The 23,906-nt window shown below is 55.7% G+C and overlaps 1 protein-coding gene across 3 annotated transcripts in view; it reads left to right on the forward strand.

Moving 5' to 3' along the window:
• LOC144952202 (nucleoside diphosphate kinase homolog 7-like) overlaps positions 1 to 21,839 on the forward strand; it is a 117,018-nt gene extending 95,179 nt beyond the window's left edge. For 2 of the 3 annotated variants that reach the window (XM_078882607.1, XM_078882608.1), the window contains exons 4-7: positions 405 to 515; positions 15,482 to 15,571; positions 18,478 to 18,685; positions 21,564 to 21,839. In XM_078882607.1, the coding sequence (XP_078738733.1) occupies positions 405 to 515; positions 15,482 to 15,571; positions 18,478 to 18,685; positions 21,564 to 21,824 (670 nt within the window). In that variant the 3' untranslated portion in view covers positions 21,825 to 21,839. The remainder of the gene's footprint in view (positions 1 to 404; positions 516 to 15,481; positions 15,572 to 18,477; positions 18,686 to 21,563) is intronic. The other variant, XM_078882609.1, reaches the window with a different exon arrangement.
• The last annotated feature ends 2,067 nt before the right edge of the window (positions 21,840 to 23,906 follow it).

A 23,906-nucleotide genomic window follows, 5' to 3' on the forward strand; every position in this document is an offset into this window, starting at 1 on the left:
GTGTGTGGTTGTGTGTGGCTGTGTAGTTGTGTGTGGTTGTGTGTGGCTGTGTGTGGTTGTGTTTAGTTGTGTGTGGCTGTGTGTGGCTGTGTGTGGCTGTGTGTAGCTGTGTGTGGCTGTGTGGTTGTGTGTGGTTGTGTGTGGCTGTATGGTTGTGTGTGGTTGTGTGTAGTTGTGTGTGGTTGTGTGTAGCTGTGTGTGTCTGTGTGGTTGTGTGTGCCTGTGTGTGTGTGTGGTTGTGTGTGGCTGTGTGGTTGTGTGTGGCTGTGTGGTTGTGTGTGGTTGTGTGTGGCTGTGTGGTTGTGTGTGGCTGTGTGTGGCTGTGTGTGGTTCTGTGTGGTTGTGTGTGGTTGTGTGTAGCTGTGTGTGGTTGTGTGGTTGTGGGTGGCTGTGTGTGGCTGTAGGGCGCTGCTGCTGGTGAAACCGCACGCGGTGAGGTGGCTGGGCGAGGTGGTTGAGGAGCTGAGCCGGCGGGGGCTGCAGGTGACACGGGTGAGGATGGTGCAGCTCACCCGGTGAGGAGCAAGCCTCACCACCAAACCTCACCACCACCACACCTAACCAACACCACCCCTCACCACCACCGCACCTCACCACCACCACACCTCACCACCACACCTCACCAACACCACCCTTCACCACCACCACACCTCACCACCACCGCTCCTCACTACCACCACACCTCACCACCACAACACCTCACCACCACCACACCTCACCAACACCACCCCTAACCACCACCACACCTCACCACCACACCTCACCACCACCACACCTCACCACCACCATACCTCACCACCACACCTCACCACCACCACACCTCACCACCAACACATCTCACCACCACACCTTACCACCATCACACCTCACCACCACACCTCACCACCACCACACCTCACCACCACCACACCTCACCACCACACCTCACAACCACCACACCTCACCACCACACCTCACCACCATCACACCTCACCACCACCCCACCTCACCACCACCATTCCTCACCACCACACCTCACCACCACCACACCTCACCACCACCACACCTCACCACCACCACACCTCACCACCACACCTCACCACCATCACACCTCACCACCACACCTCACCACCACCACACCTCACTACCACCGAACCTCACCACCGCCATACGTCACCACCACCACACCTCACCACCACACCTTACCACCATCACACCTCACCACCACACCTCACCACCACCACACCTCACCACCACCACACCTCACCACCACCACACCTCACAACCACCACACCTCACCACCACACCTCACCACCATCACACCTCACCACCACACCTCACCACCACCACACCTCACCACCACACCTCACCACCACCACACCTCACCACCACCACCACACCTCACCACCACCACACCTCACCACCACCACACCTCACAACCACCACACCTCACCACCACCACACCTCACCACCACCACACCTCACCACCACACCTCACCACCACCACACCTCACCACCACCACACCTCACCACCACCACCCCTCACCACCACCACACCTCACAACCACCACACCTCACCACCACCACACCTCACCACCACACCTCACAACCATCACACCTCACCACCACACCTCACCACCACCACACCTCACCACCATCACACCTCACCACCACACCTCACCACCACACCTCACCACCACGCCTTACCACCACCACACCTCATCACCATACGGTAACGCCACGTGAAGTGTTGAACGATCGCTGGCAGGAGGTCATGGGACAGACCCAGGTGCATGGGACAGACCCAGGTGCCATGGGTTGACTGACTGAGATGACTGATGCACCACCTGTGCTCACCACTCTACCAACTTGCTGTGTTTTATCTTCCTGGTGCTCCGCTTGTTGTGAGCGTCGCTCCTCTGCCCTCTGTTGTTGCTGGAGGGTGACTGCCTCCAACTTCCCAGTAGCGTCCTTCACGAGCCTCCTCCACAGAGGCCGATCTTGACACCGCTGGTACCAGTCATCGGCTAGTCCAGTCAGCTTCACATTCTCTTCCGCCACATCACTCCATCTCTTCTCTCGCCTGTTCCGCGGTGGCCCTTTAATGCGGGCTACATGTCCCAGCCAATGCAGCTTTACCTGCTGGAGGAGCTCACCAATGGAACTTTGTCCAGATCTTTCAAGGATTTGTGAGCTCATCACCCAATCTAGCCTGGTTAAACCCATTGTTCATCACTGGCGAAGATGTCCCATTTGGGGGGCCCACGTTTCACAAGCATAGAGAAGGGAGGGCATGACCGTGGCCAAGAAGACCCAAAGCTTCCTGTGGAGCGACAGACAAGGTAGCTTTCACACAGCGTTACGCAGACGATGAAAAGATAATGCCGCTAAACTGATTTGGAGTGAGATCTCTGGTGTCAAACCGGAGCTGGTCATGAGCGCATGGCCCAGGTATGGAAAATGCTCCACTCTCTACGCAACTGCCCCGTCACCAATGGGGAGTTGGGGAGTGGAATGTTTGATGGCACAAAATACCCAGGCAGGTACTTAGTTTTGGTGGGGCTGAGGTCTGGTCCCACCTTTTAGTGGCACACTCCAGGTTCATCAGCAGTGCCTCCAACTCCTCTGAGTGAGCAACAATCACCAGATTATCAGCATACGTAACATAGTTGACCAACAGGGAGCCATCCCTTGACCGCACCCGGGCATCGATCAGCCTCCCATTGTATCTGTACCATATGGAGATTCCTCCAGTGCAGCCATATATGCTTTACGAGCTACATAGTCGAAAAGATGTTAAATAATATGGGATCCAGAGGACATCCCTGTTGCACCCCAAAGCAGAGGTGGGATAAAGTCATTGTTATGCAAGTCCAAGTCGAGTCGCAAGTCATCAAATTCATGACTCGAGTCTGACTCGAGTCCAAGTCACATGACTCGAGTCCACATCTCATAGGTGGGACAAAGTCATTGTTATGCAAGTCCAAGTCGAGTCGCAAGTCATCAAATTCATGACTCGAGTCTGACTCGAGTCCAAGTCACATGACTCGAGTCCACACCTCTGCCCCAAAGTGAACAGGAATGTCTCCGACTCCCGGCCACGTAGTTTTACCCGGGCCTGCCCACCATCGTGAAGGTCCTTAATGATCGTGAGCAGAGGGTCAGGGACTCCGAAAGCACGAAGAACAACCGAGAGCCCACGCCTACTGATGATATCATAGGCCTTGACCAGGTCAATAAAGCAGAGATGTAGGTCTTGTTGGAATTCTCTACACCTCTGCTGTAGCAGACGGACAGAAAATATGGCAGAACCACCCTTTCTTGAAACCACATTGGGGCTCCGCAAGCCTCTCCTCAGCCTGCCTGGCAAGGCGATGTTGAATAATCCTTGCCAGGACCTTTCCTGGCACACTGAGGAGGGAGATGCCCCTGTAGTTGTTACAGTCTGTGCAGTCCCCCTTCTTAAAGAGGGGGACCACCAGGGCATCCTTCCAATCCTGCAGAAACTTTGCAGTGGTCCAGACTGTTGTTATGATGTCATATAGGGCAGTCTGTGCACAAACGCCACCCTCCCTCGGCATTTCGCTTGGGAAATCATCTCTGCCCGGTGCTTTTCTGGTCTCAGACTCTAAAACTCCATCCATACTTCCTCAACAGGTGGCACTTCAGCCAGCCACTCACATTGGTGACTACTTCTTACATTATTTGAGGCACCACAGCCTCAGCAGGGTCATCCCCTCTTTTCCCAATGATGTTTTCCAGGCTGAGGGATTTCCCCTCCCCCAAGACCTCACAAATGCTTGGCAAATCTGCAAACCTGTTCCTGGGAGTTGGAGATCGGATAACCTTTTTCCCCCTCATGATGGTGATAGGTGTGACGCTGCAAATTATTTTTTGATAGAGTTAAAGAGTGACTTGTGATCGCAGGCTACTGAGGCAGACTCCATCTTCTCAACAACCTGTGACCACCACCCATCCTTACAGCGGGTCTGTCACTTTTCTCAGCCAGCTGGAACACCTCCTCCTTCAGCCAGAGTCTCTGGGGAGGTGTGGACCCTGTACCCAGAGCAGCCATTGCAGCTGCATGAGCCACAGCTCTAAAGCTCACCCATTTCCCATCAGCTTCAGGAGGAGGGGGGTACGATGCCAACCGCTGCAAGTGAAGTATTGGAAAATGACGGCAGGAAACTCCTTGACGGGAACACACTTCTTTTATTAAATCTTGACTTGTAACAATACAACGCGTGGCCTCTCTTCTTCACACCGCACTTCTCTTGACTCAGGATTCTGTGCTGCCGGCTCTCTGTGCCTCGTGTAGACTCCGCGCCTCGGCTACACTCGTCTCTCGCCTCGTGTAGACTTTGCCTCTCTCTCGCTGGCTACACCGTATGCATACTCGGCTCGTGCAGACCGTTCTCTCTCGCTGGCTACACCGTATGCATACTCGGCTCGTGCAGACCGTTCTATCTCGCTGGCTACACACTATACATTACTCAGCTCGTGTAGACCTTTCTATCTCGCTGGCTACACACTATACCTTACTCAGCTCGTGTAGACCTTTCTATCTCGCTGGCTACACACTATACCTTACTCTCTTCTACTCTCCATTTCTCTCCTCTCCGGGCTCTATCTCTACACCTTCGTCTTCATTCTTAGATGGTTCCACTTCTGCCCCTTGCTCCTCTGTGCATCACCTTATATACCCCTTCTCCCCGGGAGACGGAGCGGATGCGGACCTCAACGTCGGCACCGCTCCTCCGTTACCCAATCCCCACGCGCTATCCCCACGATCCGGTTCCGCTCAGCGCGTGTTTCCACTCTCCGACCAATCACACCGCGCTGCTACCCGATCACTCCCTCTGGGCGCGTCACCGGCACACAGCCAATCAGCAGCACTACCCCCACCCGCGCACTGACGCCTGCTCCTCCCCGTCAGCGCGCGTCACCACACACACACCCGTACATACGCGCTGGCACACGACATATACACCCAGCGCGTATCACCACTACATCACCCCCTCCCACATAGCTCGCAGCCGGCCCGGCTGCTAACAACAACCAACCACGACGATAAAACGACAACCAACAAAAAAAAACCCCATAACCCCCCGAGTGTGCCCCGTAACATAACACAACAACAAGAACAACAAGAATAACTATGTACAGATTGACAATGAACGCGAAAAGTCAACAATAACACGATACGAGCAAATTCGAAACGAACGCGCCCCACGTCCCTGCGACTACACGCAGTGACGAGGCGCTCCAACTGCCCCGACTCCTCACGAGGCAGGTCATGCAAAGTAGCACGACCTGGCGCGAGTCCGTCTGGCTGGTCCATCGTATGGGGCGGGACACTGACGACCGTCCGGCGGTTCCGGCCGCTCCAGACGGCGCGGAACGGGCCTGAAAGGGCCGGCCCCGCCGCGGAGATCCGGCCGCCGGTGATCGGCAGCTGTCAGTTCCGAGACACCTGGGAGCAGATCAGGCGACAATACGTGTGGATCAGGCAGAGACATTTCCCCCTCTGGGTCGCCGGTCACGTCACACGCCCGGCCATCACGACACAAGGGGAGGCCATATGGAGGCGAGAACGGTTTCAGTCGGGAGGGGTGAACGTACCACCGGCGCTTTCCCCACTTTATCTGAACGCACTGGGGCCGTGCAACGCGCACGACCTCCACGGGTCCCCTCCACGGTCTCAACAATTTAGGCGACGTAGCCAAGGGTGCCTGAGGGCAATGCAGCCAGGCCCTGTCACCTGGTTTCCATTCGTGCATGGACACCTTCCGTGCCCGCAACCGTTCATTAGCAATTTGGCGAGCCCGCGAATTAAGCCGTGCGGCCTCCCTCGCCTCTGTCAGCTTATGAATATTAAACTTAATATGTTCTGCCAAATTAGAATTAGTTCGTGGAGCGGACAGGCCAAGTTGCGTTTCTATTGGCGGGTCAGCTTCCCGACCGTACATCAAATAGAATGGGGAAAACCCCGTAGCTGCATGGGGGGCCATTCTATACGCGGCAAGGACTCCCGGGACCTGCAGGTCCCAATCTACATGTGCCTCGCACACCTGCTGGCACAGCATGGAAGTCAAGGTTTTGTGGAGTCTCTCCACCATCCCGTCAGTCTGCGGGTGGTACGGGGAGGTACGCACCTTCTTGGTACCCAACAGATCGCACACCTCTTGCAACAATTTACTCGAAAAATTTTTACCCTGGTCGGTCAGCAGGCGTTCGGGAGCCCCCTTGTCCAGGACATAGCCCTGGACGAAGGCATCCGTCACAGCCGCTGCCGACTGGTTAGCGAGAGGCCACGCCATAGGCCATCGGGTAAAGTATTCGACCCCCACTAACAAATATTTATTCCCTCTCGGCGTGACTGGGAAGGGCCCCAAAATATCGAGTGCAACGAGCTCGTTGGTACGCGAGACCTGAATAGATTGCAGCGGTGGATTAGCTGCCACGGCCGGTGGTTTACGCCTGGCGCACTCAACGCACCCCTTCAGAATATGCACCACATCACTTCCCATCCCCGGCCAGTAATAGTCACGCTGAAGCAGGGCAAGCGTCTTGTTAACTCCCAAGTGCAAGAGGCGTTCGTGTGCCGCCAAGACAACCCTCCCCCTCACAGCGGAAGGCACCACGAGTGCGTTCCGCCGGGACAAACTGTCCCATTTCAATAACACGCCCCGCTCAAGTACATAGGAGCCGGTACGCTCCTGGTCCCCCTCGGGACCCCCAACCTTGCGGCGCAATGCTAGCAGCGAACTGTCCGCCATCTGGAGGCGGCCCCATTCGCTGAGCGACAGCGAGAGCAGCGAGTCCCGACCCTGAGAGGCAGTGGAATCCTCCCCACTCGGTGCGCCCGCTGTCGCAGCCAGTGCCCCCATCTCCCCCGCAAGCGTCGGTTTACAGCGCGCCGATCCCGACAAACACGCGCATTCATCACAAGGCAACAACCGCGACAAGCAATCGGCATTCGTGTGTCGCAACCCCTTACGGTACGTAGTCGTAAACTGATAGTCCTGGAGGACTTCCAACCAACGCGACAACTGGCCCGAGGGCTGGGCGACCCTCAATGAATACTGTAGCGCCGCGTGGTCCGTTCGGACTGTAAAGTGACGACCATACAGATATGGCCTAAACTGCTGCACAAAAAAAACAATGGCAAGCAGCTCGCGCCGGGTGACACAGTAGCGCTGCTCCGCCGGAGACAACACCCTACTACCGTAGGCGACAACTCTTTCGACACCCCCAACGACTTGGGATAGCACCCCCCCAATGCCCGTGTTGCTAGCATCCGTGTCCAGCAAAAAGGGACTGGCAAAATCGGGATAACACAAGGGTGGGGCACCCACCAAGGCGTCCCGGAGGGAGCGAAACGCGGCCTCCTCCTCCGGTCCCCATTTGAACTTCACTCCCTTCGCCGTTAGAGCGTGCAAGGGTTTTGCAATAGTGGCGAAGTGCTCAACGAACCGCCGATAATAAGAAGCAAACCCGATGAAACTACGCACGTCGGAAACGGACGTAGGTGTCGGCCACGAACCGACACAATCCGTCTTCGCGGGATCGGTGGAGATCCCCGAAGAATCGACAATGTGACCCAAGTATCTAACGGACCTACGAAGGAGGTGACATTTGGCCGGTTTAAATTTCAACTTAGCCGATCGCATTCGCAAGAACACCCCTCTCAATCGTCGGAGGTGTTCCTCAAACGTTTTACTGAAAACAATGACATCGTCCATATAAATCAAGCATGTATCCCACTGCAAGCCCGACAAAACCAGCTCCATAAGTCGCTGAAACGTCGCTGGAGAGGAGTGAAGTCCCATGGGTAACCGGTTAAACTGGAACAGCCCCCCTGGAGTCCGAAATGCTGTCTTAGGTTTCGACTCTTCGTCGAGCGGCAACTGCCAAAACCCCGATAACAAATCAAGAGTCGAAAAATATCGCGCACCAGACAATGCATCGAGGGACTCATCCATCCTGGGGAGCGGATACGCGTCAGCCACAGAGATCTTATTCAGGCGACGGAAATCAACGCAGAATCGCAGGGACCCGTCCTGCTTCTTAACCAGCACAATAGGCGCTCCCCACGGGCTAGAGGAGGGTGAAATAATATCGGCTTCTAGCATATCGTTAACAGCCGACTGAACATGTTCCTTCTCCACGGGACTCAGTCGGAAGGGATTTAGCCTGACCGGCGCCGCATCGCCCGTTTCAATGTGATGGTGCAACAAATCCGTGCACCCAATGTCATACTTATGTTTACTGAATACATCAGAGAATTCAATGAGCAACTCGCGCAGCGCACCCAACTGCGCCGCCGACAAATCGTCCGAGGCGGCACATAACGAATGGACCCACTCAAGGTCTTCCCTTGGCTCAACGTTCCGCGCGGGGCTCGAGCCCACCTGCGCAACCAACCCATCATCCCCAGGAACCTGCGCCGCGTGAGCCAGCACGGTGCCCTGCGGGATGACAGCTGGTCGCGACCCCGCGTTCAAAACCATCACAAACGGATCCCTGTCAGCCCGCACCAAAGTGTGAGCCACCGATAAATCAAGACCCCCGACAGCCTTGTTAGAAGGACCCAAAAGCATACTCTGTCCCGAAGCCTCCCTCACCCATGGTTTCCGCAACCGGAGGGGAATCAACATCTGTGAACCCGGGGGCACTTGCACTGTCTGCGTCGCCACCGCTTGTATCGTAGCGCACGCCGTCCGAATGTCAGTAGGGCCCGTCAAAAATGAAATCCGGCGACCCGATGGCAGTTCAATGCATCGTTGATCGATAAGAATTTTAATGGGCATTTTAGCCAAAAAGTCAGTGCCCAAAAGACACGGAACTGCCAAGGAAGACGAAACGAAAACGGGTCCCGATAATTTGATATCTCCAATGCAAATGGACGCCCTAACCTGACCGATAATGCCCAACGATCCCCCATTAGCGGCGTAAAATGGCACATCCACTGGAAGCAGCGGACGACATTGGACTGGAAGAATATTATAAATGAGGTCCGATATAATAGTTGCCGATGCCCCCGTGTCCACTAACACCCTAATCTCAACCCCATCAATAGATCCCGTAACAACGGACGAACCCGCCGAAGCAGCCACAATTCTATGCCCCAATTCCGCCCATTCAATGTCTCCCTGGTCCCGGCCGAACCCCCCTCGCCGAACCGAATCCCCGAACCTTAACCGGCCCTCCTCCGCCGCAACGCGGCGTCCCATGTGTGCCGAATAAACAGGCCGAGCGTGTGAGGTGCCGCGACTTGCCGGGGATTGTAGAGATGACTTGGGCTCTCGGTCGTCGTCCAGCCGAGCTCCCATGGCGCGCTGCCGCGGAGCGCGGCACCCGGACGCCACGTGGCCCCGGAGGCCGCAGTTATAGCACGTGACGAGGGTCGGAGTAGATCTTGGTTGCTCCGACTTTCGGCCCGATCGCAGAGGCGACCGGGCCCCCGGCCTCCAGTCCCCTGGTCGTCCCGTGGCGAACGCCTCCTCTCGTGGGCTGACGACTTGGGGTTCGGCGACCACCAAACCCGGGGCTGCGACGACAGCAGCGTTGCAACCAACGCCTTGCTTCCGTTGTAGGGCCTCGTGCGCTTGAATACTCGTGGCGACTCTCAAAGAAGAAATATCAATGTCGTCAGCTGTGTTGATAGGGACCCCCAGGTCCTGCGCCAACTTGAGCAGCTGCTCCAAAACCATCGCGTCTTGGCCCTCCTCGTCCATCCGAGGGAACGCAGCATCAGCAAGAGCCAGCAACGCCGTGCGATAGGCCAGCGCGGTCTCCGTGGCCGCTTTCCGTCTTGCGTAGAACTGATGGCGGCATGTAGAGGGAGGCCCGTAGACCCTGGCCAACAACCCCAGCGCATCCTTCAGCGTGGAGCGGTCCGACTTCCGTGCAGCCCTGAAGGCCGCGAGCGCATCGTCGTCCAGCATGGCGGGCAATGCCCGCAGCGCCGTAGCATCGGACCACGCTGACATCTCTTGATGCGCCAAAAACCTTCGCTGAAATTGGCCCCAGTCTCCGCCTTCCGCCTTGAAGGCTGACAACGTGGGCAGGCGCTGCTGAAAAATGAAGTCATCCGCATCGTGGTTCCTCTCCGCCTGTCCGTCGGTGTCTAAGATGGCGGCTCCAGCAGCAGACGTAAGATGGCGGACCCCCTCGCGCGCTGATGAAGTCGATGCGCGCGCTTGGGAACCCACCACCACGTGGCGCTCGCCGTTCCCGCCAAAAGTAGGCCCAGGCGCAATGGCGGGAATCCCCCATTCGTTTTGGCGGGAATCTGCGGGGCGACCTTGTAAAATGTCCCCCACCGTCCCCGCTCCTCCCGACGAGCTGATCTCCGCCAAGATGGACGCGGCGGCGAGCAGCAGCTCCGCCAGTCGGGAGTGCGCCTCACGAAGCCCGGCGTCTGCCCCCGGTCGCTCGGCCGGCGCCGTCGACGGACCCTGCAGCGTGGGCAAGTCCTCTTCCTCACTGTTGTTATGATGTCATATAGGGCAGTCTGTGCACAAACGCCACCCTCCCTCGGCATTTCGCTTGGGAAATCATCTCTGCCCGGTGCTTTTCTGGTCTCAGACTCTAAAACTCCATCCATACTTCCTCAACAGGTGGCACTTCAGCCAGCCACTCACATTGGTGACTACTTCTTACATTATTTGAGGCACCACAGCCTCAGCAGGGTCATCCCCTCTTTTCCCAATGATGTTTTCCAGGCTGAGGGATTTCCCCTCCCCCAAGACCTCACAAATGCTTGGCAAATCTGCAAACCTGTTCCTGGGAGTCGGAGATCGGATAACCTTTTTCCCCCTCATGATGGTGATAGGTGTGACGCTGCAAATTATTTTTTGATAGAGTTAAAGAGTGACTTGTGATCGCAGGCTACTGAGGCAGACTCCATCTTCTCAACAACCTGTGACCACCACCCATCCTTACAGCGGGTCTGTCACTTTTCTCAGCCAGCTGGAACACCTCCTCCTTCAGCCAGAGTCTCTGGGGAGGTGTGGACCCTGTACCCAGAGCAGCCATTGCAGCTGCATGAGCCACAGCTCTAAAGCTCACCCATTTCCCATCAGCTTCAGGAGGAGGGGGGTACGATGCCAACCGCTGCAAGTGAAGTATTGGAAAATGACGGCAGGAAACTCCTTGACGGGAACACACTTCTTTTATTAAATCTTGACTTGTAACAATACAACGCGTGGCCTCTCTTCTTCACACCGCACTTCTCTTGACTCAGGATTCTGTGCTGCCGGCTCTCTGTGCCTCGTGTAGACTCCGCGCCTCGGCTACACTCGTCTCTCGCCTCGTGTAGACTTTGCCTCTCTCTCGCTGGCTACACCGTATGCATACTCGGCTCGTGCAGACCGTTCTCTCTCGCTGGCTACACCGTATGCATACTCGGCTCGTGCAGACCGTTCTATCTCGCTGGCTACACACTATACATTACTCAGCTCGTGTAGACCTTTCTATCTCGCTGGCTACACACTATACCTTACTCAGCTCGTGTAGACCTTTCTATCTCGCTGGCTACACACTATACCTTACTCTCTTCTACTCTCCATTTCTCTCCTCTCCGGGCTCTATCTCTACACCTTCGTCTTCATTCTTAGATGGTTCCACTTCTGCCCCTTGCTCCTCTGTGCATCACCTTATATACCCCTTCTCCCCGGGAGACGGAGCGGATGCGGACCTCAACGTCGGCACCGCTCCTCCGTTACCCAATCCCCACGCGCTATCCCCACGATCCGGTTCCGCTCAGCGCGTGTTTCCACTCTCCGACCAATCACACCGCGCTGCTACCCGATCACTCCCTCTGGGCGCGTCACCGGCACACAGCCAATCAGCAGCACTACCCCCACCCGCGCACTGACGCCTGCTCCTCCCCGTCAGCGCGCGTCACCACACACACACCCGTACATACGCGCTGGCACACGACATATACACCCAGCGCGTATCACCACTACACAAGCATTGATGAGCTTTTATCAGCTAGCTGTGACCAGGCCACTGGGGGTTTGAATGGAGTCCTAGATGTACACGCACCACCAGCGTGAAATAATGGCGAGCGCATCTTACATATGACAAGCCGATGGTCAGTGGGCAGATCAACTTCACGGTCGGTCCTCATGTCAAGGACATGGGCCCGGTGTGTGGATGCGCCGATGCCGGAACAGCGTGTTGGCAATTACAAGCCCATGGACTGCACAGAAGTCTGGCAACCTCCTACCTTTGTTATTGAGCTGCCACGCCTTCCAATCACTCCAGCCCAGGTGCCAGCATCATGACTCACTCGGGCATTAAAGTCACCCAACAGGATGACTCTATCCCGAGGAGGTCGTAGAAGGCATCTGAATCATCAGCCTTGCCTGAATCCCTCCACTGATGTTCATCTTCGTTGGGGACATAAGTAACCACCACCACTCCTCGCCGCTGGTTGATGGGAAGGCGGGCCCACAGCAGCCTGGGGATTACAGCTTCCCACATCTCACCGCCACGCTCCCTTCATTCTTTTGTTCAGAAGAAGAGCCACTCCCTGTTATTTGGCAGTCTCCTGCCCCGAGTGTCTACCCCTCATGGTGACTGGAGCTAGAGTCAGTCCACTGGACATCTTGCAGAGATACAGGCGGTACCGGTCCAGCTCCTGACAGAGGAGTGGCAGCCTCTCCTCCACAGTGAGCATTCAAACATTCCACGTGGCCACTCGCTGTGGCTTTTTGCTGTTTTCGTAAGAAACCCGATGGTACGGTTTCGGTCTGCTGGCTCCGCCAAATGTGGTTTGGCCAGGAGACGTCATCGATGCCTGTCTCCCCGGGGTCTCCGGCACAAACTTGGTTAGATTTTTCCCACGTGGTTTAGCGGTACTTGGGTTGAATGTGGAGGGGTTACCAGCCCCTCGCACCCACCCAGAGCCTCCTTTGGCCGCCATGAGGGAAATGGTCAATTGAATTGGCCTTTTACCCCATGGCATTGCTCACCACGGCATTACCGTCCGGCACCACCGAGGAGGTAGTGGGTTGTTTTGCCACCACCACCACCAGCACACCGATCATCACCACCACACCTCACCACCATACCCCTCACCACCACCATACCCCTCATCACCACCACATACCTCACCACCACCACACACCTCATTACCATAACCCTCACCACCCCACCCCTCACCACCACACACACTTCACCACCACCACACACCTCATTACCATAACCCTCACCACCCCACCCCTCACCACCACACACACTTCACCACCACCACACACCTCATTACCATAACCCTCACCACCTCACCCCTCACCACCACACACACTTCACCACCACCACACACCTCATTACCATAACCCTCACCACCTCACCCCTCACCACCACATCCATTGCCACCAATGGCGGAGCCAGGATTTTAAGGTAAGGGAGGCACCCCTCCAGCAATGAAAAATGATAGAGGTTGTTAGTAAGCAAGGAGTTGTTAGTAAGCAAAGCGTTTCTAGTAAGTAAGGAGTTGTCAGCAAGTAAGGCGTTATTAGTAAGTAAGGAGTTGTTAGTAAGCAGGGAGTTGTTAGTGAGTAAGGAGTTGTTAGTAAGTAAAGAGTTGTAAGTAAGTAAGGAGTTGTTAGTAAGCAGGGAGTTGTTAGTAAGCAGGGAGTTGTTAGTAAGTAAAGAGTCGTTAGTAAGTAGGGAGTCATTAGTAAGTAAGGAGTCGTTAGTAAGTAAAGAGTTGTTAGTAAGTAAGGAGTCATTAGTAAGTAAGGAGTCGTTAGTAAGTAAGGAGTCGTTAGTAAGTAAAGAGTTGTTAGTAAGTAAGGAGTCATTAGTAAGTAAGGAGTCGTTAGTAAGTAAGGAGTCGTTAGTAAGTAAAGAGTTGTTAGTAAGTAAGGAGTCATTAGTAAGTAAGGAGTCGTTAGTAAGTAATGAGTCGTTAGTAAGTAATGAGCCGTTAGTAAGTAGGGAGTCGTTAGTAAGTAGGGAGTCGTTAGTAAGTAGGGAGTCGTTAGTAAGTAATGAGTCGTTAGTAAGTAAGGAGTCATTAGTAAGTAATGAGTCGTTAGTAAGTAGGGAGTCGTTAGTAAGTAGGGAGTCGTTAGTAAGTAAGGAGTTGTTAGTAAGTAAGGAGTTGTCCCTTGCTTTTGATTCGACGCAGCCATCGATCGAGGGTCGAATTCGAACCGCGTTGTGTGATCGGCATCGCGCTTCAGGGAAGTCGTGTACCGTGTACACAACTGCAGCGCACAGTCCTGTGAGTCACTTGTAACTGCTTTGCTGTTACTTTTTGCCAATTGTGGACTCACCAACATCATCATCACCCCCACCACCATCACCATCCCCACCATCCCCCCCACCACCATCCCCCCCACCACCATCACTACCCCCACCACCATCACCACCCCCACCATCACCACCCCCACCATCACCACCCCCACCATCATCCCCCCCACCATCATCCCCCCCACCATCATCCCCCCACCACCATCCCCCCACCACCATCACCACCCCCACCATCACCACCCCCACCATCATCCCCCCCACTATCATCCCCCCACCACCATCCCCCCACCACCATCACCCCCACCACCATCCCCCCCACCACCATCACCACCCCCACCATCATCCCCCCCACCATCATCCCCCCCACCATCATCCCCCCCACCATCATCCCCCCCACCACCATCACCACCCCCACCACCATCCCCCCCACCACCATCCCCCCCAGCACCACCACCCCCCCACCATCATCCCTCCCCACCACTATCAACCCCCCCGCCACCATCACCACCCCTACCACCATCCCCCCCACCACCATCCCCCCCAGCACCATCACCACCCCCCCCCCCACCATCATCCCCCCCACCATCACCACCCCCACCACCATCCCCCCCACCACCATCCCCCCCAGCACCACCACCCCCCCCACCATCATCCCCCCCCACCACCATCAACCCCCCAGCCACCATCACCACCCCCACCACCATCCCCCCCACCACCATCCCCCACAGCACCATCACCACCCCCCCCCCCACCATCATCCCCCCCACCATCATCCCCCCCACCATCATCCCCCCCACCACCATCACCACCCCCACCATCATCCCCCCCACCATCCCCACCACCATCACCACCTCCACCACCATCACCACCCCCACCATCAACCCCCCCACCACCATCCCCCCCACCACCATCACCACCACCATCAACTCCCCCACCACCATCACCACCCCCACCATCATCCCCCCCACCATCCCCACCACCATCACCACCCCCACCACCATCACCACCCCCACCACCATCACCACCCCCACCACCATCACCACCCCCACCATCAACCCCCCCACCACCATCCCCCCCACCACCATCACCACCACCATCAACTCCCCCACCACCATCACCACCCCCACCACCATCACCACCCCCACCACCATCACCACCCCCACCACCATCACCCCCACCACCATCGCCACCCCTATAACCCCCCCCACCCCCCGTGTCCCTGCTGCAGGGAGCGAGCAGCTGACTTTATCTCTGTGGAGCAGCAGCAGCAGCAGGGGGAGCAGCAGCAGGAGGAGCAGGGGACGGCGCCCACTCTGGAGTGAGACCCCCTCCCTGGGTCCCCTTGAGTCCCAGCTCCCCCTGAGTCCCAGCTCCCCCTGGTCCCAGCTCCCGCTGGGTCCCAGCTCCACCTGGGTCCCAGCTCCCCCTGAGTCCCAGCTCCCCGGAGTCCCAGCTCCCCTGAGTCCCAGCTCCCCCTGGGTCCCAGCTCCCCCTGGTCCCAGCTCCCCCTGAGTCTCAGCTCCCCCTGAGTCCCAGCTCCCCCTGAGTCCCAGCTCCCCCTGAGTCCCAGCTCCCCCTGGTCCCAGCTCCCCCTGAGTCCCAGCTCCCCCTGGGTCCCAGCTCCCCCTGAGTCCCAGCTCCCCTGAGTCCCAGCTCCCCCTGAGTCCCAGCTCCCCCTGAGTCCCAGCTCCCCCTGGTCCCAGCTCCCCCTGAGTCCCAGCTCCCCCTGGGTCCCAGCTCCCCCTGAGTCCCAGCTCCCCCTGAGTCCCAGCTCCCCCTGGGTCCCAGCTCCTCCTGGGTCCCAGCTCCCCCTGAGTCCCAGCTCCCCCTGGGTCCCAGCTCCCCCTGGGTCCCAGCTCCCCCTGAGTCCCAGCTCCCCCTGGGTCCCAGCTCCCCCTGAGTCCCAGCTCCCCCTGAGTCCCAGCTCCCCCTGGGTCCCAGCTCCCCCTGAGTCCCAGCTCCCCCTGAGTCCCAGCTCCCCCTGGGTCCCAGCTCCCCTGGCGATGTCCCCGTGGTTTGGCCCCCATGGGAAGTCCCCAATCCCGGCCATTATGAGCCAATTAGTCTTGATGGCATTTGTGCGATGAGAGTGTGTGTGTGCCTGCGGTAAAACCACACGCACACACGCACACACACGCACACACCCACGCACGCACGCACACACGCACGCACACACACCCACGCATGCACACACAACCACACGTGCATGCGCGTGTGCCACACATGTGGGATGCACGTGTGGTTCGCAGACAAAGGTCCCCTGTGTAGACATAACATACTGTAGGGGCAAGTGCTATTAGCGAGTAGCAGTGCCTATGAAGGCCAGCACGGCACACCAGGGGGGTTGGTTGCCAGCACCATGCCCAGCCGCCTTTGTCTCCCCAGTTCTGCCATGTTGTTACTACAGTCCACCACCAGGTTACTCATTTAAGGCTGAGTCGACCTAGGGGAAGCCCAGGCTTGGTTCAAATCATCGTCACTGGTGTTGGCCCTGAGCGGGAATCGAACTCTGGTCACCGGGTTCGTTGCACGGTACCTCTGTGTGTGTGTCTCTACCTCTCTGTGTGTGTGTCTATCTATTTATATATCTACAGTGAGGGAAAAAAGTATTTGATCCCCTGCTGATTTTGTACATTTGCCCACTGACAAAGAAATGATCAGTCTATAATTTTAATAGTAGGTTTATTTGAACAGTGAGAGACAGAATAACAACAACAAAATCCAGACAAACGCATGTCAAAAATGTTATACATTGATTTGCATTTTAATGAGGGAAATAAGTATTTGACCCCCTCTCAATCAGAAAGATGTCTGACTCCCAGGTGTCTTATGCAGGTAACGAGCTGAGAGTAGGAGCAGACTCTTAAAGGAAGTGCTCCTCATCTCAGCTTTGTTACCTGTATAAAAGACACCTGTTCACAGAAGAAATCAATCAGATTCCAAACTCTCCACCATGGCCAAGACCAAAGAGCTCTCCAAGGATGTCAGGGACAAGATTGTAGACCTACACAAGGCTGGAATGGGCTACAAGACCATCGCCAAGCAGCTTGGTGAGAAGGTGACAACAGTTGGTGCGATTGTTCGCAAATGGAAGAAACACAAAAGAACTGTCAATCTCCCTCGGCCTGGGGCTCCATGCAAGATCTCACCTCGTGGAGTTGCAATGATCATGAGAACGGGGAGGAATCAGCCCAGAACTACACGGGAGGATCTTGTCAATGATCTCAAGGCAGCTGGGACCATAGTCACCAAGTAAACAGTTGGTAACACACTACGCCGTGAATGACTGAAATCCTGCAGCGCCCGCAAGGTCCCCCTGCTTAAGAAAGCACATATACATGCCCGTCTGAAGTTTGCCAATGAACATTTAAATGATTCAGAGGACAACGGAGTGAAAGTGTTGTGGTCAGATGAGACCAAAATGGAGCTCTTTGGCATCAACTCAACTCGCCGTGTTTGGAGGAGGAGGAATGCTGCCTATGACCCCAAGAACACCATCCCCACCGTCAAAACATAGAGGTGGAAACATTATGCTTTGGGGGTGTTTTTCTGCTAAGGGGACAGGATAACTTCACCGCATCAAAGGGACGATGGACGGGGCCATGTACCGTCAAATTTTGGGTGAGAACCTCCTTCCCTCAGCCAGGGCATTGAAAATGGGTCGTGGATGGGTATTCCAGCATGACAATTACCCAAAACACAAGGCCAAGGCAACAAAGGAGTGGCTCAAGAAGAAGCACATTAAGGTCCTGGAGTGGCCTAGCCAGTTTCCAGACTTTAATCTCATAGAAAACCTGTGGAGGGAGCTGAAGGTTCGAGTTGCCAAACGTCAGCCTCGAAACCTTAATGACTTGGAGAAGATCTGCAAAGAGGAGTGGGACAAAATCCCTCCTGAGATGTGTGCAAACCTGGTGGCCAACTACAAAAAACGTCTGACCTCTGTGATTGCCAACAAGGGTTTTGCCACCAAGTACTAAGTCATGTTTTGCAGAGGGGTCAAATACTTATTTCCCTCATTAAAATGCAAATCAATTTATAACATTTTTGACATTCGTTTTTCTGGATTTTGTTGTTATTCTGTCTCTCACTGTTCAAATAAACCTACCATTAAAATTATAGACTGATCATTTTTTTGTCAGTGGGCAAACGTACAAAATCAGCAGGGGATCAAATACGTTTTTTCCCTCCTCGCTGTATCTCTGTGCATCCCCCCGCCCATCCCAGCGAGCTGCTGGTCCAGCTGATCTCCGGCCCCGCCGTGGCCGTGGAGCTGCAGGGGGAGGGGGCCGTAGGGGTCGTGGCCTCCGCCCTGGGGCCTGGCGACCCCCAGCGGGCGAGGGCCACCAGCCCGGCCAGCCTGAGGGCCCGCTACGGCGTCAGCGGGGCCCTCAATGTGGGGCACGCGCCACGCGACATCACCACGGCGCAGCGGGTACAGCGCGACCTCCAACGCGACCGCCGTCACTGCCACAAGCATCGCGTCACCACTACCGTCACCGTCGTGCAACGGCCACCACCGCCAACATCACTGCACGCAAACCACCGTCACCACACGCATCACCATCGTGAAATAGCCACAACCGCCACAACAACCGCCACGACCGACTCGTTAAACAAATGTGGCCTTCTAAGGGCTCAACGCCACAGACCACGCCGAAGGGGCTGTCCGGGTGGAAGGGGTCGAGCAGTCAGATGCCCACCAGCTACCCCTCAATCGCTTGCCCCCTTCTATCCCCTAATTCCTATCGTCTGTCCCTGCCACCTGCCACCCTCTAAATGCCCTCCCCCCCCCCATCTTCACGACGTGCGACTTTTTCTAACCTCATCGCCATCCCTCTACATTCTCAAAAAACACCCACCCCCCCCACTCCCCTTCCCCGCTCTCTGCACCCATTGGCGCCAATCCACCGAGGCCTCGAGAATTCCCACTCAGTCTGTGACGAGCCACGCTTCCACGCGTTGTTCTAGCATTTACAGAAACCTGGATATCCACACTGAACGCTGCCACCCCAGCTGCGCTGTTAACATCTCGCACCAACTTCATTCACCGCGGCCCCCTGGCGTGCCTGATGGCGGCGTTGGGTTGCTATTCTCCTTCATGTGCATCCCCTCACCTCCACCTGGTGCCCTCTTTCGAATTTCAACTTTCCTCATTCTCCTTCCCCTTTGCAATTCCACTTCTAATCCTTTACCGCCCCCCTGGTCAGCGCTTCTCGTCCTTCGACGAAGTGGATTGCCTTCTCTCCACGATCCTTCCTATCCCATCTCCGCTGATTCTTCTGGGAGACTTCAACCTCCATCTTACTTCCCCATCTACCCCCTCAACTTGAATGTCCCTCACGAGCTCTTTCAACCTACGCCTCGTATCCGCTCCTCTGACTTACCCCACCGGTAGCACGCTTGATCTTATCTTCACTTCCACTTGCTCAGCTTCCACCATGCCCTGGTTGACCCACGTCCTCCGTCCGATCACCTATTACTGACTGTGACACTCACAATTCCATCCAACCTTTCACCCCCCCCCCCACGCCTCTGCCGAAATCTGCGCACCTCTTATCACTCTGCACTTCTTCCTCGGGTTTCCTCTGATCTTCTGCAGCTATGTTACTTCTCCCACCTCCACCCAGACAAAGCATCATCCATCCGACATTCTGCACTATCCTATTCTTCCTCGGCCTTTGCTGACACATGGGCTAAAGATTCGGCGTCGCCTCATACGCAAAGCCGAGCGAACCTAGAAGACCCTATTCCCTTCGGACTCCCACTCCGTTTACGTTTTCTTACTTTCCGATTTCACTTCTGCACCGGAGGCCGCTCGCCAAACCTATTTCCTGTCCCCTCATTTATTTTCTTTCTGTGCACCCTGCTCAGCTATTGTCTACCGTAGACACTCTGAGGATGGAGATGGACGTCGCAAACTCGTATTTAGTCTTTTGCCCCCTCCCCTGTAGTCCTCTCCAACTATATCTGTCTCCGTTCCTGTCAGAGCACCATACGACCCCTCTCCTCCCTCCCCTACTTCAAACATCATCTCCAAAACTCACCCCACTTTTTCCTCCCTTGATCCCCTACCGCCTTCCCTGCTTCTATCTGTCATCGCCACTTTCCTTCCGGACCTCCGAGCTCTCGTCACCTCTTCCCTCTTGTCTGGAATCTTCACCAACGCCATCGTCCTACTGCATCCCATTTCTTGCTTTCCTACTTTTCCAATCTCCGTGACCGCCTCGTTCACACCTGACTCACTTCCTACATCTCTTCACATGCTCTCTCTATCCCCTCCACCAATCGCTTTCCGCCCTCTCCGTTCCACCGATACCGCTCTGCTCCACGTGCACAACCACTTGGCGCACTCACGTCACTCAGGCCTCTCATCCGCCCTAATTTTGCTCGACCTGTCCGAGGCTTTTGACACCCTTGATCACCCCATCCTCTCATCCACCCTGTCGAACCTCGGCATGCCTGGCACCCCACTTCCCTGGCTCTGGCCTCGCCTCACTTCCCGTCCATCCACTGCCTCTTGTAGCCGCGTGGCTCTTCCTCCCCCGTCATCGTCGCCAGCCCCCAGGGTTCTGTCCTTGGGCCTCTCCTATTCTCCCCGTAGACGTCCCACCTGGAGCCTTCCTCTCTTCTTTCAATCTCTCGTATCACCTATTTGCCGACGACACGCACATCTGATTTTCCTTTAAGGCTGCAACAACCACCACGACCACAACAAACCACAATGCAACCACCACCATCAGCACCACCATGCAACTGCCACCACCATGCAACCACCACCGCAACTGCCACCATCACTACTTCCATGCAACCACCCCCACCATGTAACCATCACCACCTCAACCACCACCTTCACCACTACCACACAGCCACCACCACTCGAGCACCACCACACAACCACCACCACACAACCACCACCACCTTCACCACACAACCACTGCCACCACACAACCACCGCCACCACACAACCACAACGCAATCACCAATATGCAACCATAACCACAGTTATAACACAACCCACTACCACACAATCACTGCACAACCACCGCCACACAACCTCCACCAAACAACCTCCACCAAACAACCACCACCACAACCACCACCACACAACTGCCACCATACAACTGTCACACAACCACCATCACCACACCATGACATCACCACACAACCACCATCATCACACCATCACCACACAACCACCACACAACTACCATGACCACACCATCACCACACAACCGACACTAAACCACCACCACACAACCACCACCACACAACCATCACCACAAGCACCTTCACGGCTCTCGTTGTGGCAGGAGCTGGCATGGTTCTTCCCTGACGAGGCTGGGGCCGGCGGTGATGCCGGCGGTGGTGCTGGCGGTGGTGCTGGCGGCGGTGGTGGCGGCAGTGGTGGTGGTCGGTTGGGGAACACGGCGCGGCTCGGAGAGGTCACCTGCTGCATCGTCAAACCGCACGCGCTCGCCGCAGGTACCACACTCACCACACTCACCACACTCACCACACTCACCGCAGGTTCCACACTCACCGCAGGTTCCACACCACACTCACCGCAGTAACGACACTCACCACGCTCGCCACAGGTACCACGCTCGCCACAGGTACCACGCTCGCCACACTCAGCATGTCTTCATAGTGTGCCAGACAGCAGTTTTACTTCTTGTGTCTCCCGTTCATTCTCAATTTGTACCGTTGAGTTTGCGTTTTAACACTCGCTCTCATGACGTACCGCAGTGTCAAGCCTCATCCTCGTCATGTCTGTTGAACTTCTGTTGCACCATGCGTAGCCAAGCGGACTAATCTGTGAGTCTCTGTGAGTCTCTGTGAGTTTCTGTGTGTGTGTATGTAGAACTTCTGTTGCACCATGCCTAGCCACGCGGACTAATCTGTGAGTCTCTGTGAGTCTCTGTGTGTGTGTGTGTATGTAGAACTTCTGTTGCACCATACCTAGTCAAGCGGGTTAATCTGTGAGTCTCTGTGAGTCTCTGTGTGTGTGTATGTAGAACTTCTGTTGCACCATGCCTAGCCACGTGGACTAATCTGTGAGTCTCTGTGAGTCTCTGTGTGTGTGTATGTAGAACTTCTGTTGCACCATGCCTAGCCACGCGGGTTAATCTGTGAGTCTCTGTGAGTCTCTATGGGTGTCTATGAGTCTGGGTGTCTGTGGGTGTTTGTGTATGTGTGTGTGTAATGACGCCAACACACATTGTTAGTGTGAGCCTTTTGAGTTGGACACAGCACCAACACGAGGCCCGGGCTTCGTTCTGGTTGCTTGAAGCTCGTCCTCTCCCCGGACGCCCCCTCCCCTTGTGCTGTCCCCTTTCATACACCCCGAGCCCTCGTTCTGGAAGCTGCGCTCACCCCACTTCTGTCATCCAATCCTCGTCCACCTCCAATGGTTGTCAACCGTCACCCCTACCGTCCACCCTCGCTTCCCGCCTTTTACGCGTTCAAATCTCTCCTCCTATTCTTTTGAACCTTGCCTCCCGACCAATCGCTCTGGAGGCCCCTCTGGACCAATCGGAGGCCTTGGTTGGCTTCCTGACTGCCCGTTAGTACGTATGCTTCTTTTAGGTAAATGGACTGTTGCCTCGGTCATTAGAGATGCATGTTGAGCTTTCACACCATACGTAGCCAACCGTGCCAATCTGTGGGTCTCTGCGAGTCTCTGTGTGTATGTGTAGTGACTAACTCGGAGACGATAAGACTTGGAGGCACTTCTTTATTTAACGAGCACCATCGGGATTAACACACTTAACATTTATTCCGCCTATTGTCGGCGACGCTACTTAGTTAAAACAGTTGGGAGGCTGTCTGACTGGTGGATAACGAGAAGGACGGTGAAGATGACGAGAAGGACGGTGAAGATGATGAGAAGGACGGTGAAGATGACAAGAAGGACGGTGAAGATGATGAGGACAGTGAAGATAATGACAAGGACGTGACGATGATGAGAAGGACGGTGAAGATGATGAGAAGGACGGTGACGATGACGAGAAGGACGGTGAAGATGACGAAAAGGACGGTGAAGATGACGAGAAGGACGGTGACGATGAGGAGAAGGACGGTGACGATGATGAGAAGGACGGTGACGATGAGGAGAAGGACGGTGATGAGAAGGATGGTGACGATGATGAGAAGGACGGTGAAGATGACGAGAAGGACGGTGAAGATGATGAGAAGGACGGTGAAGATGACGAGAAGGACGGTGACGATGACGAGAAGGACGGTGACGATGACGAGAAGGACGGTGACGATGATGAGAAGGATGGTGAAGATGACGAGAAGGACGGTGAAGATGATGAGAAGGACGGTGACGATGATGAGAAGGACGGTGACGATGACGAGAAGAATGGTGAAGATGACGAGAAGGACGGTGACGATGATGAGAAGGACGGTGAAGATGATGAGAAGGACGGTGACGATGATGAGAAGGACGGTGAAGATGATGAGAAGGACGGTGAAGATGACGAGAAGGACGGTGAAGATGACATGAAGGACGGTGAAGATGACGAGAAGGACGGTGAAGATGACGAGAAGGACGGTGACAATGATGAGAAGGACGGTGAAGATGACGAGAAGGACGGTGACGATGACGAGAAGGACGGTGAAGATGACGAGAAGGACGGTGAAGATGACGA

The sequence above is a fragment of the Lampetra fluviatilis genome, chromosome 66 (assembly GCF_964198595.1).
Source record: "Lampetra fluviatilis chromosome 66, kcLamFluv1.1, whole genome shotgun sequence".
Classification (NCBI taxonomy): Eukaryota; Metazoa; Chordata; class Hyperoartia; order Petromyzontiformes; family Petromyzontidae; genus Lampetra; species Lampetra fluviatilis.